Consider the following 12,019-nt stretch of genomic DNA (forward strand, 5'->3'; position numbering starts at 1 on the left):
GTGGCTCATGCCTGTCATCCCAGCACTTTGGCAGGCCAAGGCAGGTGGATCATGAGGTCAGGAGTTCTAGACCAGCCTGGCCATCGTGGTGAATCCTGTCTCTGCTGAAAATACAAAAATTAGCGTGGTGTCGTGGCATGCACCTGTAATCCCAGCTACTTGGGAGTCTGAGGCAGGACAATCGCTTGAACCTGGGAGGTACAGGTTGCAGTGAGCTGAGATCGCACCATTGCACTCCAGCCTGGGCAACAAGAGCGAAACTCCGTCTTAAAAAAATAAATAAATAAAATAAGATACATTCTGGCTCTTATAAAATTGTGAAGGTAAGCTAATTTAGTACTTCCAGCACTATTGGAAAGTTCATTTTCTTGGAATACTGTGCTGACACCCAAATCTACATGTTGATCTCCAGACTTGGGAAAATAATCTCCATTTCAGTCTGATTCCATTCTTTATTTATTGGCAGGAAAATAAACAGCTATTTTGACACTTAAACATAAAGTTACATTGATAATTTGGCTATATTCTGTTTAAGAAACCATCAACATCAATTTTTTAGTTTACTCAGAGAAGGAAATCATTTTCTTTACCATTTATAGATAAATGTCAATGTGTTTTATTTAAAATAACTTATAAACATCTTTATACTTTTCACATTATGTGTTAAGATCTTTCAGAAATAGAAGACCAACTTAAACTGTCAGTACACTGTGTTTGTGACACTTGGAATTAACCATTGCTAACTTGCTTTGGTAAATGTCTTATCTGTGGTTAAGCTTTCTTGAGGGGAAAAAAAAGTGTCATTTGAAATACATTTTCCATATACAAATCATTAAACAGAAAAGGAGGGAGAGTTACTAAATTTTGATAATGTAAAAGTTTTTTTAACACAATCATTAAAAGAACAGGACTGTTGACTTTTATTTTTTTATTTTATTTTATGTTTTTGAGACAGGGTCTTGCTTTGTTACCCAGGCTGGAGTGCAGTGGCGTGATCTTGGCTCACTGCAACCTCCACCTTCTGGGTTCAGTCGATTCTCCCACCTCAGCCTCCCTAGTAGCTGGGATTACAGGCACACGTCACCATAGCAGGCTAATTTTTGTATCTTTTGTAGGGACAGGGTTTCACTGTTTTGACCATGGCTGGTCTCGAACCCCTGACCGCAAGTGATCCACCAACCTTGGCCTGGGATTACAGGTGTGAGCCTGTCTCTGTGCCTGGCCAGGACTGTTGACTCTAGCAGGTTACAATTAATAATCTATGGTAATGTACAATAGAGCTTTTTTCTATTCTTGGAAGTGTTAAGGGTGATAACTCATAATCTAAATCAGACTTCTCATGATGATTCTATGTGTCCAGCTATGTAATTGAGCTCACTGTGTATCCAAATCCAGTTGTTAATGTTAGTGCTAAGGCACTATTAAATTTAAGAAAGTTTTGTTGGGTTCTTAAGAGTAATTTCTTCAACTTGGAGGAGTATTTGTGCTTTCTATCCTTTAGACCAGGTAGAACTCATTGATTCTAGAGAGTAGAGTTTCAGTCTCATTCTGCTATATACTGACTGTGTGACATTGAGCATGTTAAACCTCTATTAACCTGTTTCCTCTTAGAATTTTGAGAATAAAATGATGTAATCCACAGTGCCTGACACATGGTGGGCTCAATAAATGTTGCTGCCTATTAATAATTTCTGGAAAAGGCAGACCTAATCTATAGTAGCAGAAAACACCCATGATTGCTTCAGGCTGAGTAAGGGGTTTATTGAAAAGGGCATTAGAGAACTCTTTGGGGCGAATGGATCTATATCTTCACTATGGTAACAGTTACTTAGGTGTATAAATTTCTGGAAAATCTATTGAAGTATACAGTTAAAATGAGTTCAGTTTTATTGTATGCAAATTATACATCAAAGTTTATTTTTTTAAAAAAGAGTCGCTTAGATTAGACTCTCACAACTAAGAACTAAGTAATTTCTAAGATTTTAGAACTGCCTGAGACTGGCAGTTATCTAATATAGTTCCTTCACTTTAACAATGAGAAAATTGAGGTTTGGAAAGTTAAGTGACTTATCCTAGGTCACACAATTCTAGAAAAAGCAAAACTGGGTTTTGAAGCCACTTCAGGCTCCCACACCAGTGTGTGTTCCAATTATATACTCATGTAGTTACTTGCAAATTGAGGTCTTTCTTGTTCTTCAGTTTGATAAACAGATTCTTAATCCTGGGTACATGGATGCATTGCAGGAACTCTGTGAACTCCCTAAAATTATGTGTAGGTTTTTGTGGTTTTGCAGTTGTGTATTTTTCTGAGGAAAGGATCCACAATTTTCATTTGATTTGAATTTTTTTTTTTTTTTTTTTTGGTGAGACAGTCTCACTCTGTTGCTCAGGCTGGAGTGCAGTGGCACAATCTTGGCTCACTGCAAGCTCTGTCCGCCTCCCAGGTTTACACCATTCTGCCTCAGCCTCCCTAGTAGCTGGGACTACAGGCGGCGCCACCACGCCTGGCTAATTTTTTTGTAGTTTTAGTAGAGACGAGGTTTCGCCGTGTTAGCCAGGATGGTCTCGAACTCCTGACCTCGTGATCCACCCGCCTCAGCATCCCAAAGTGCTGGGATTACAGGCGTGAGCCACCGTGCCTGGCCCTTCATTTGATTCTTAAAGGGTCTGTGCCTCAAAAAATGTTAACCTCTGCTCTCTTGGTTGGTATCCTGCAATTATTGTTAATGCTTCAAATAAGGTAATCTCCAGTAGGGAAGTCATAGATGAATTTGCTTGCCTGTCAGTGAGCAATGTGTGCTACTAGATTGAGTTCCATATCAGCCACAGCCTTAGAAATGTATTAGTAAATTAAAAGTTCAAAGAGTTGTAGCATCTGCACTAGGAATCTTTAGAGGTGATCATTACAGAGTGGCATGAGGACTAAATCTGCCTGTGGTTTCATCGGTTGTTAAATGAGGTTAGTAACTACCTTGTTGTGATCATTAAATGAAACCATGTTTTTTAAAAAGGGGAGTACAACAGAACTCTCTCTTCCCTCACCTGCCATTCTATTGCCCACCTCTTTTTAAAAAGATGTCAATTACAGATTCTTTTTTGTGAAAGATGGGCCTAAATAACTCTTGGGATATGGAAGAAGAGTAAGATACATTTTGAGTTTTGGTGTTTTATTTAGGGATGACGTCCAAAATATTTTACCAATCATCTGGTTATATAGATTAATATATAACTCAGAATATAAGAATGTTTTCCCTTTTATTCTCCAAAACAATGAAATTCCTATATGTGTGTTACAAAATGGCTTGTTATATGTCTGTGTGTGTGTATTGGTGGTTCTCACTAAGTAAATTAATGCCCCATCTGATCCATAATGTGACACAGGGAACTATGTCAAACTATTGCACTGACTTCTCTCTGAAAACAACACCTATTAAGTGCTTTGTAATCTCAATAAGTAGAGAATTTCTCCTAACATCAATGCTACTGTTCATGGTACTGAGTGTTCTTTCAGATTTTGTTGAACTACCACTGATAACATTTTACTTCTTGTCTGAGATTTTTACATATTAACTATATTGTCTAGGTCAAGTAATATAATTTATTGGAAAGTCATTTTTAGGCTGAGCACAGTGGCTTACACCTGTAATTCCAGCATTTTGGGAGGCCAAGGCAGGCAGATCACTTGAGGTCAGGAGTTTGAGATCAGCCTGGCCAACGTGGTGAGATCCCAACTCTACTAAACATACAAAAATTAGCCGGACATGGTGGCACATGCCTGTAGTCCCAGCTACTGGGGAGGCTGAGGCAGAAGAATCGATTGAACCTGGGAGGCAGAAGTTGCAGTAAGCTGAGATCACACCACTGCACTCCAGCCTGGGAGAGAGAGCGAGGCTCCATCTCAGGGGAAAAAAAAAAAAAAGTCGTCTTTAGATCAGATTTCGTCTTTCAGGCAGATGAGAAGCAGTATTAGCAAAGCAGTTAAAAGTGTGGGCCCTGTTGCCACACTGGGTGGCACACACTGTGCCACACCCTGTGCCACCTGGGTACAAATCCTAGCTTGCCATTTAAATTTTAAATAACTTCTCTGTGCCTCAGATTTTCCTTATCTATAAAATGAGAGTGCTGATAAGTATTATAAGTATTTAGGACAGTGCCTGGCAGAGTAAGCCCTGTATGTTTTAAGCTCTCATTTTTATTTTAAAAAAATTGTATTCGTCCCATGACAGGTGGGTATTCAGTTGGTGTAACTTACTACTGCTATTAAATTGGGGGTGAAATTCAGCAGGGATGATGAAAAGGAAGATCCCTACCCTAGATATTTCCTGGCACCAAACTGCCCTCTTTTTGGCTAGAATGACAGCAGAACCCATAACACCAAGCTAGTGCCCATGGGGGCCACATTACCACCCACCTGACATGGTTCTAGCTGTCTTAGAATCAAAAGCACATGGAGGCTGCAGCCCCCACAAATAATCTCACAAATTGGAATACTGCTAGCAGCAGGTGTCCATGGCTTTAGGAACCCATGTACGCACCAGGCATTGGCCTTTCAGAGTGCCCACACCACTGCCAGCAGTGCCATCTTCTCTACGGGCATCAGGCCAGCTCCAGAAAGAGAATATGTGGGGATGGGGCCTGGTGTTCAGGAGTCATGGTATGCAAACCAGTGGTTACAAGGGCAAAGATGGGGTACAAGATGCCAACTGCAAGTCACAGACTGGCTCTAGTAGGGGTGATGGAGTTTACCGATGGTGGTATCTGTATGACAAGACTTTGGGGAAGGTCGACTGGAATGGGTACTGATTAATCAGGATAGGTACTGTATTGCCAGACCAGTGTCTGTGAGGCCTCCTTTAGTTACTGGATTGTGGGGTCATCCAAGAGACTGGGCAGGAAACCTAATGCTAAAATTTTATCTTGTGTTCCTGCTGAGCGTCTAAGGTGATGTAATATTCTAAATAAACACATACCCTATCTTCAGGTAGGAATTACATTTCCAAAAATAGTTTTTAAGTTGAGGGCCTGTTTGTGGCTGCCTAGAAAGGGCAAGTGCCTGAACAACACTGCTTTTGCTGTGGGGAAAGGAGGAAAAAAGCTACCAGATTCCTTCTATCATGTTGTTGCTCTAAGAGCCTATGATTGATTCCTTGAGGGCCATCCCTGAAGGGAGTTACAAAACAGCTTTTAGGAGATTACTGTAAGGCACTCAAAGAAAGCTTAAGCTGCATTGTATTTCAGTCTATTTAGCAGAACACGTTGTAGTTCTTTCTGTCAGGCTAGTGAAATAATAAACATCAAGCTAAGAGCTTATAATCAAGCTTCCATTTTTAAAAGGCCATTACTGAGGTTGGATAGAGTAAATTTGAATCCACTCAAAGTGTATTTTATGCTTAATTCTGTTCTTCAACAAAGGCAGTTCTTTTGTTCTTTGTCTTTACATCTGTACAATGGGTAGGTCATCATTCTGTCATGCTAAGGTCTATTGGGAACTTGTAAGTACTGTGAGAAACTGTATTATAGTTCAAAAAAGTACAGGAATATGCAACTTCATACCTGGTTAAATTGAGTGAGTTAATTCCTCTGAACATTAGTGATGTCATCTGCAAGTGTAGATAGCTTTTCCCCACCTCCCCTTTTATTTCTCATGGTTGGGGGCAATTACCTGAGAATTTTGGGCATAGAGATAGAAATCACCAGGAATTTGTTAGCAGTTTGAAGCTTAGGGGTAGCCATTATCATTTTTCTAGTCTCCCATCTTGTTTTCCAGATAAGAATAATTAAGGAACTTAACCAAGATCACAAAGATACTTGATGACTGTAGAGAATAATAAAATACTCAGATTTGGGGGGAATATTGTGATTCTTTAGCATAATAATGAAAGCATGCCCTATTAAGTTTGTATTTCCTACATGAGTAAGTAATGAATGGTTCTCAAAGGGATGTAGTTAGATAATATATTGCAGAATCATTAAGAGGGAGAGCTTTTCCAAATTACAGGTTTTCTGCTCAGTTGAGGGGGGATGTCAGAATCACTGGGGAGGGACCAGTAATGGGAAGGCATAATTTTTTTTCTCTCAAAAACTATTATGTGTATATGGTTTTTTTTTAAAAAAAGTTTATGCTAAAGGTTTTAGTGTAAACAATGAAAAGTAAGCTCCCTATAAATCCCCAACCTTAGAGGTAACTACAGTTAACAGTTTTTTATGTGTCCTTCTAGAAATGTTATATGTAAATGTGTAAGAATGTATTTTTTATTTTTATATATGTATGTATTAATGGAAACATTTTATATGCTCTTCTGTAACCCTTTTATTGTTTTTACTTAGTATCAATATTCAGTAGATAGAGAGCTGCTGCTTTTTTTTAAAGGACTACATAGTATCACATTATAAAGCTACAACAATATTTAACCAGTCTCTTATTGAGAAGATACTTGTTAGTTTTCTGCTTTTTTTTTTTTTTTGAGATGGAGTCTTGCACTGTCGCCCAGGCTGGAATGCAGTGGCGTGATCTCAGGTCACTGCAAGCTCCGCCTCCCGGGTTCACACCATTCTCCTGCCTCAGCCTCCTGAGTAGCTGAGACTACAAGCGCACACCACCACGCTTGGCTAACTTTTTGTATTTTTAGTAGAGATGGGGTTTCATCGTGTTAGCCAGGATGGTCTCCATCTCCTGACCTCATGATCCACCCATCTCGGCCTCCCAAAGTGCTGGGATTACAGGCGTGAGCCACCACGCCCAGCCCAGTTTTGTGCATTTATTTATGTATTTATTGAGACAGAGTCTCACTCTGTCGCCCAAGCTGGAATGCAATGGTGCAATCTCAGCTCACTATAACTTCCACCTCCCACGCTCAAGCAACTCTAGTGCCTCAGCCTCCTGAGTAGCTAGGACTACAGGCATGCACCACCACACCTGGCTTTTGCTTTTGCTTTTTTTTTTTTTTTTTGGCGACACAGTCTTGCTCTGTCATCCAGGTTGGAGTACAGTGGCTGTATCTCGTGTCACTACAACCTCCACCTTCCAAGTTCAAGCAATTCTCCTGTCTCAGCCTCCTGAGTAGCTGGGATTACAGGCGCCCATCACCACACCAAGCTAATTTTTGTATTTTTAGTAGAGACAGGGTTTCACCATGTTGGCCAGGCTGGTCTCGAACTCCTGACCTCAAGTGATCCACCCACCATGGCCTCCCAAAACGCTGGGATTACAGGCGTGTGCCACCGCACCTGGCCAGTTTTCTGCTTTTAAAACAGTGGAACAGTAAACATCCTGGTATATCTTTAGCACAGCCCAATTATACCTACAGGATAAATTCCTAAACATGGAATTATCAAAGGGTATGTGTGCATTTTAGATTTTCATCAGTAACTGCCAAAGAGATTGAATAGTTGACATCAAATGTATGTATTTAGAAAAGCTCCCCTGGTATTCATGGAAAATATATTTCCTCTAAAACTCTTGCAGGGTAAGACTTGACTCTAATAAACTCATATTTACTTTCTTGTCTTCATCTGAAGCCTGTGCCTACTGCACTGGCACAAGTGGATAGAGAAAAGATCTATCAGTGGATCAATGAGCTGTCGAGTCCTGAGACAAGGGAAAATGCTTTGCTGGAGCTAAGTAAGAAGCGAGAGTCTGTTCCTGACCTTGCACCCATGCTGTGGCATTCATTTGGTACTATTGCAGCACTTTTACAGGTGGGTTCATATCTATGATTGGCAGTTCAGTTCTTTTCATTACCCTTGTATATTTCTTTACTTTTGTCCAAATGATTTGAAGACTTTAGGAGGATGATTCTTTAAAAATCTGCATTCGTAAGAACCTATTTTAGAAAGGTCTGAGGTATTCGTTAAAATGCAAATTCTTGGATCCTTACCCAAGAGATTCAATTTAGTCAGTCTGAGGTGGGCCCTCTACTCTATATTTTAATAAGCACTTTCACCACCCCCAGGTGATTGTGATGCAGGTGATCTAAGAACTATACTTTGACAGACATAGCTTAAGGAGTACTGTAAGATAAATCTACATGACAGCGGGAGGAAGGTGGAAGGTAGAGTATAAGGACCACAAGGTACAATATATTCTGTGGAAAAGAAATGTTTCTTGAGGGTTTTTGTTTGTTTGTTTGTTTTGTTTTGTTTTGCTCTGTCTCCCAGACTGGAGTGCAATGGTGCAATCCTGGCTCACTGCAACCTCTGCCTGCTGGGTTCAAGCGGTTCTCCTGCCTCAGCCTCCTGAGTGGCTGGGATTACAGGCATGCGTCACTATGCCTGGCTTTTTTTTTTTTTTTTTAGTAGATATGGAGTTTCACCATGTTGGTCAGGCTGATCTTGAACTCCTGACCTCGTGATCCACCCACCTCGGCCTCCCAAAGTATTGGGATTACAGGCGTGAGCCACCGTGCCTGGCCTGGAAAGGAAATGTTGAAAATATAACAGCTGTAGTATTAAAGGTGGATACACTTGTACATTAAATAATAGATAACTCAAGTTCGGTTCAAACCAGAATGGTCACTGTTGGCTAATTAATTGGTATGGCACAATACTAAAATACCTAGGTAGTGGCATGATCATCCATTAACGTATTGCCCCAAATTCCTAATAATTAGATTAACTTTTCAACTCTTAAGTAAATTCACATTCCATCTCTATTGCATTTAGCCAAGAAACTGATCTTTGTTATGGGAACGTTTTTCTATGTAAAAGTTTTACAAATAATGTAAATGGAAAATTGTAGCCGTGTGCAGTGGCTCATGCTTGTAATCCCAGCACTTTGGCAGACCGAGTTGGGAGGATTGCTTGAGCCCAGGAGTTTGAGACCAGCCTGGGCAACATGGCAAAACATCATCTCTACAAAAAAATATAAAAATTACCCAGTCTTGGTGGTATACCCCTGTAATCCCAGCCTCTTGGGAGGCTGAAGTGGGAGGATCAATTGAGCCCAGGAGGTGGAGGCTGCAGTGAGCTATGATCATGCCACTGCACTCTGCCTGGATGACAGAGTGAGACAGTCTCAAATATATATATATATATATAAACGGAATTGTATTGAGTAAGTCATTACTTTTTGCCTGATAGTGCATATATTCACTGCTGTTTATACATATCGCCACCCATTGATTCATGTCCTTACTATAGTTACTACCTAATCAGATTCAAACTTCTTTATGAGTCACTGTGGTTGACTTAACACTTTCTGGCCAGCGATCTCATCACTGTAACTTAAAGCAGGATGCTGGCAAAAGGAGGGATTATACAAATTTGAGTATCCCTCAACTGATAGCCTCAGTGGCTGGAGAATATAAGAGGAAGTGTAGATGACTACATTTGCCTCCATAGAAATCTTCCTAGAGACAAATGTAGAAATGTCTTAGCTAGTCTCAGCCAAGTAAGTTTGTAATGAAAGGATATGAGCCTTATTTCTGCACCCTCTTTGATGATTCAGTTCTTAAAAGATGCATAGAATTAAGAGCTATTTTCTTTGCCTTTTTTTTGTTTTGCTTTATTACCATGGGAATTAATTTTTAGTTGTTCTTTATTCATCTGATGCTGCTTTCCATTTTTTAGGAAATTGTAAATATTTATCCATCTATCAACCCACCAACCTTGACAGCACACCAGTCTAATAGAGTTTGCAATGCTCTGGCATTACTGCAATGTGTAGCATCACATCCAGAAACCAGGTAAATGCTTTGGGTTAGTCCCTTGGGGGAGCTATACATTGAATATGGTCCTAAACTTTCTCTGAATAATAAAAGGAAGGGCATGCAAGAGAGAGAGAGCAAGCGAGTGTGTGTGTGTGTGTGTGTGTGTGTGTGTGTCTCTCTCTCTCTCTCCCCTGGTCTTCCAGATTCTTGTTTACTTTTACCCAAAGAACTTTAAAGAAACAGTGTTGACATTACAGGAAAGGTATCAGGCATATAGCTACTTCTCACTCCCTAACCTGTTATTAACACTATGTCATCTGTGAGGCATAGTGCATGGCATATAAGAGGAATTTAGTAAATATTTTTCTAGCACTTTTCCCCCACTGAACCCAGATTTGACTTCAGAATCCTTCTTAACATAGCATTCGCAGTGGCCTCTATAATAGGCGAGAATTGGCATGTGAGTTAAAATATTTTTGCCACCTGTCATATCTGAAAAATTAAGAAAAGGGAAATCCTGTTCAGGAATCTACTTTGTGGACTTCTATGACCCCAAAGGCACTTAACAGTCATCTTACTAAAGCCTTTCCTCTTTATCAAGTTTCCTTATGAAATATGAATGCTAGGTTGGCACTGACCTTACATAGCTTTAGAGAAGTTACTAAGAAAATTACTTTTAAGCACTTAATAAAAACACAAGAGTACTTTGAGTGTTAAAAATCTTGGGCTTTGGCTCTTCTACAAGGTATAACTATAAATAATATAAAATAATAGACTGATTTCCATATTAGTTGCCTGACTAAACTGTTTTCAGAATGGTTTGTGTATCTGAAATGCCCTAACAAAGAAATAAGAATGTGCTTATTAAAGTATAGCAGGTAAGCCTGATAATGGCTGCTTTGTTTTGTTGTCTTGGTTTGTAAGGTTTATTCGACTGCACCTGTGAATACTATTATTCAGTCATAGGTGAGGGAGGTAATCAGGGACAATCTCTTGGACACTTAATAGCATTTTGTGGTCTATTTTTTAAAATCCGCAATTGGATATTTTAAGTTAATCAGTTTGTAAGGTACTTTCTGCTGATTACAGGGAAAATCATGTGTTTTCTTAGCCACTGTGACCTGGACTAGGGTTTTCAACTTTTGCACCATTAACATTTGGGGCTGGATGAATCTTTGTGGTGGGAAGGAGAGGGCAGGAGAGGACTGTCCTGTGCATTGTAGGATGTTTAATGGCATCTCTGGCCTCTGCCCACTGGATGCCAACAGTGCTTTATAATCCTGAGTTGTGATAATCAAAAATGTCTTCAGACATTGCCACATGGGGGAAAAATTTACCCCATTTGAGAACCATTGATTGAAACTAATGACCAGTAACATTGTTTCCTAAGGATTCCTTGCTCTGACAATGTTAAGGCCTTACAGAATTAACCACCTAGAAATTTGAAAGTTCAGGATCCTTAGAAATCAACCCTGGGCTGTGAATGTAATTATTGTTTTCTTCCAGGTCAGCGTTTCTCGCAGCACACATCCCACTTTTTTTGTACCCCTTTTTGCACACTGTCAGCAAAACACGTCCCTTTGAGTATCTTCGGCTCACCAGCCTTGGAGTTATTGGTAAGTTGTTAGAATTGTTTTGCAAGCCTGAAATACTCACAGTAGTAGTCTAAGTTGGGTGTTTTGTCTTGCCGCTTATGATTTTTGTACACCAGTCATTCATTTTTCTCTTTGACGTTGTCTCATTCACTAATCAGTAAGTATCAGGAACATGATGACTCCTATCAGGCACACTTCTAAGTGTTGTTAATAAGGCTTTGAGATCTAAACTTTGGTATTAAATTCAGCATATATGTAGAAACATTTGCTGGAATTGCAGGGAGAGTAAAGCATAAGAACTCGATTCAATATATAAAGAGTATTATTAAAGGAATAAGAGTTTACATTTGGGACTTGACCTCGCCCTCGCCCTCGCCCTCGCTCTCGCCTTCGCCCTCGCCCTCTCCCTCTTCTGTCCTCTCTTCCTGATAGGGTCTTGCTGTGTTACCCAGGCTGGACTTGAACTCCTAGGCTCAAGTGATCCTCCTGCCTCAGCCTCCCAAGTAATAGGGACCATGGGCACAGGCACACACCACTGTCTTTTTTTGTTTTTCTTACTTCTAATACCAGAATGCTTCATATATCTGAAATGTGCATGTCAAATACACTAAGAATGTGCATGTCAAATACACTAAGCATTCTGAAAACCTGTAATTCTCCCATAACTCCAGGAATATGAATCTGTCAGTTCACCTAGTTAAATTTTTTCATGCTCAAGTTAATGTATAAATACATTTACTGTGGGGGTATGGATAAAATACCTTTTACTTAAAATAA

The 12,019-nt window shown here is 39.9% G+C and overlaps 1 protein-coding gene across 3 annotated transcripts in view; it reads left to right on the plus strand.

The window, feature by feature from the left end:
- The window catches only part of CNOT9 (CCR4-NOT transcription complex subunit 9), a 30,207-nt gene that overhangs the window by 4,773 nt on the left and 13,415 nt on the right, over positions 1-12,019 (plus strand). For all 3 annotated transcript variants that reach the window (XM_007966279.3, XM_007966281.3, XM_038001533.2), the window contains exons 2-4: positions 7,519-7,698; positions 9,568-9,683; positions 11,154-11,263. In XM_007966279.3, the coding sequence (XP_007964470.1) occupies positions 7,519-7,698; positions 9,568-9,683; positions 11,154-11,263 (406 nt within the window). The remainder of the gene's footprint in view (positions 1-7,518; positions 7,699-9,567; positions 9,684-11,153; positions 11,264-12,019) is intronic.

The sequence above is a fragment of the Chlorocebus sabaeus genome, chromosome 10 (genome assembly GCF_047675955.1).
Source record: "Chlorocebus sabaeus isolate Y175 chromosome 10, mChlSab1.0.hap1, whole genome shotgun sequence".
Taxonomy (NCBI): Eukaryota; Metazoa; Chordata; class Mammalia; order Primates; family Cercopithecidae; genus Chlorocebus; species Chlorocebus sabaeus.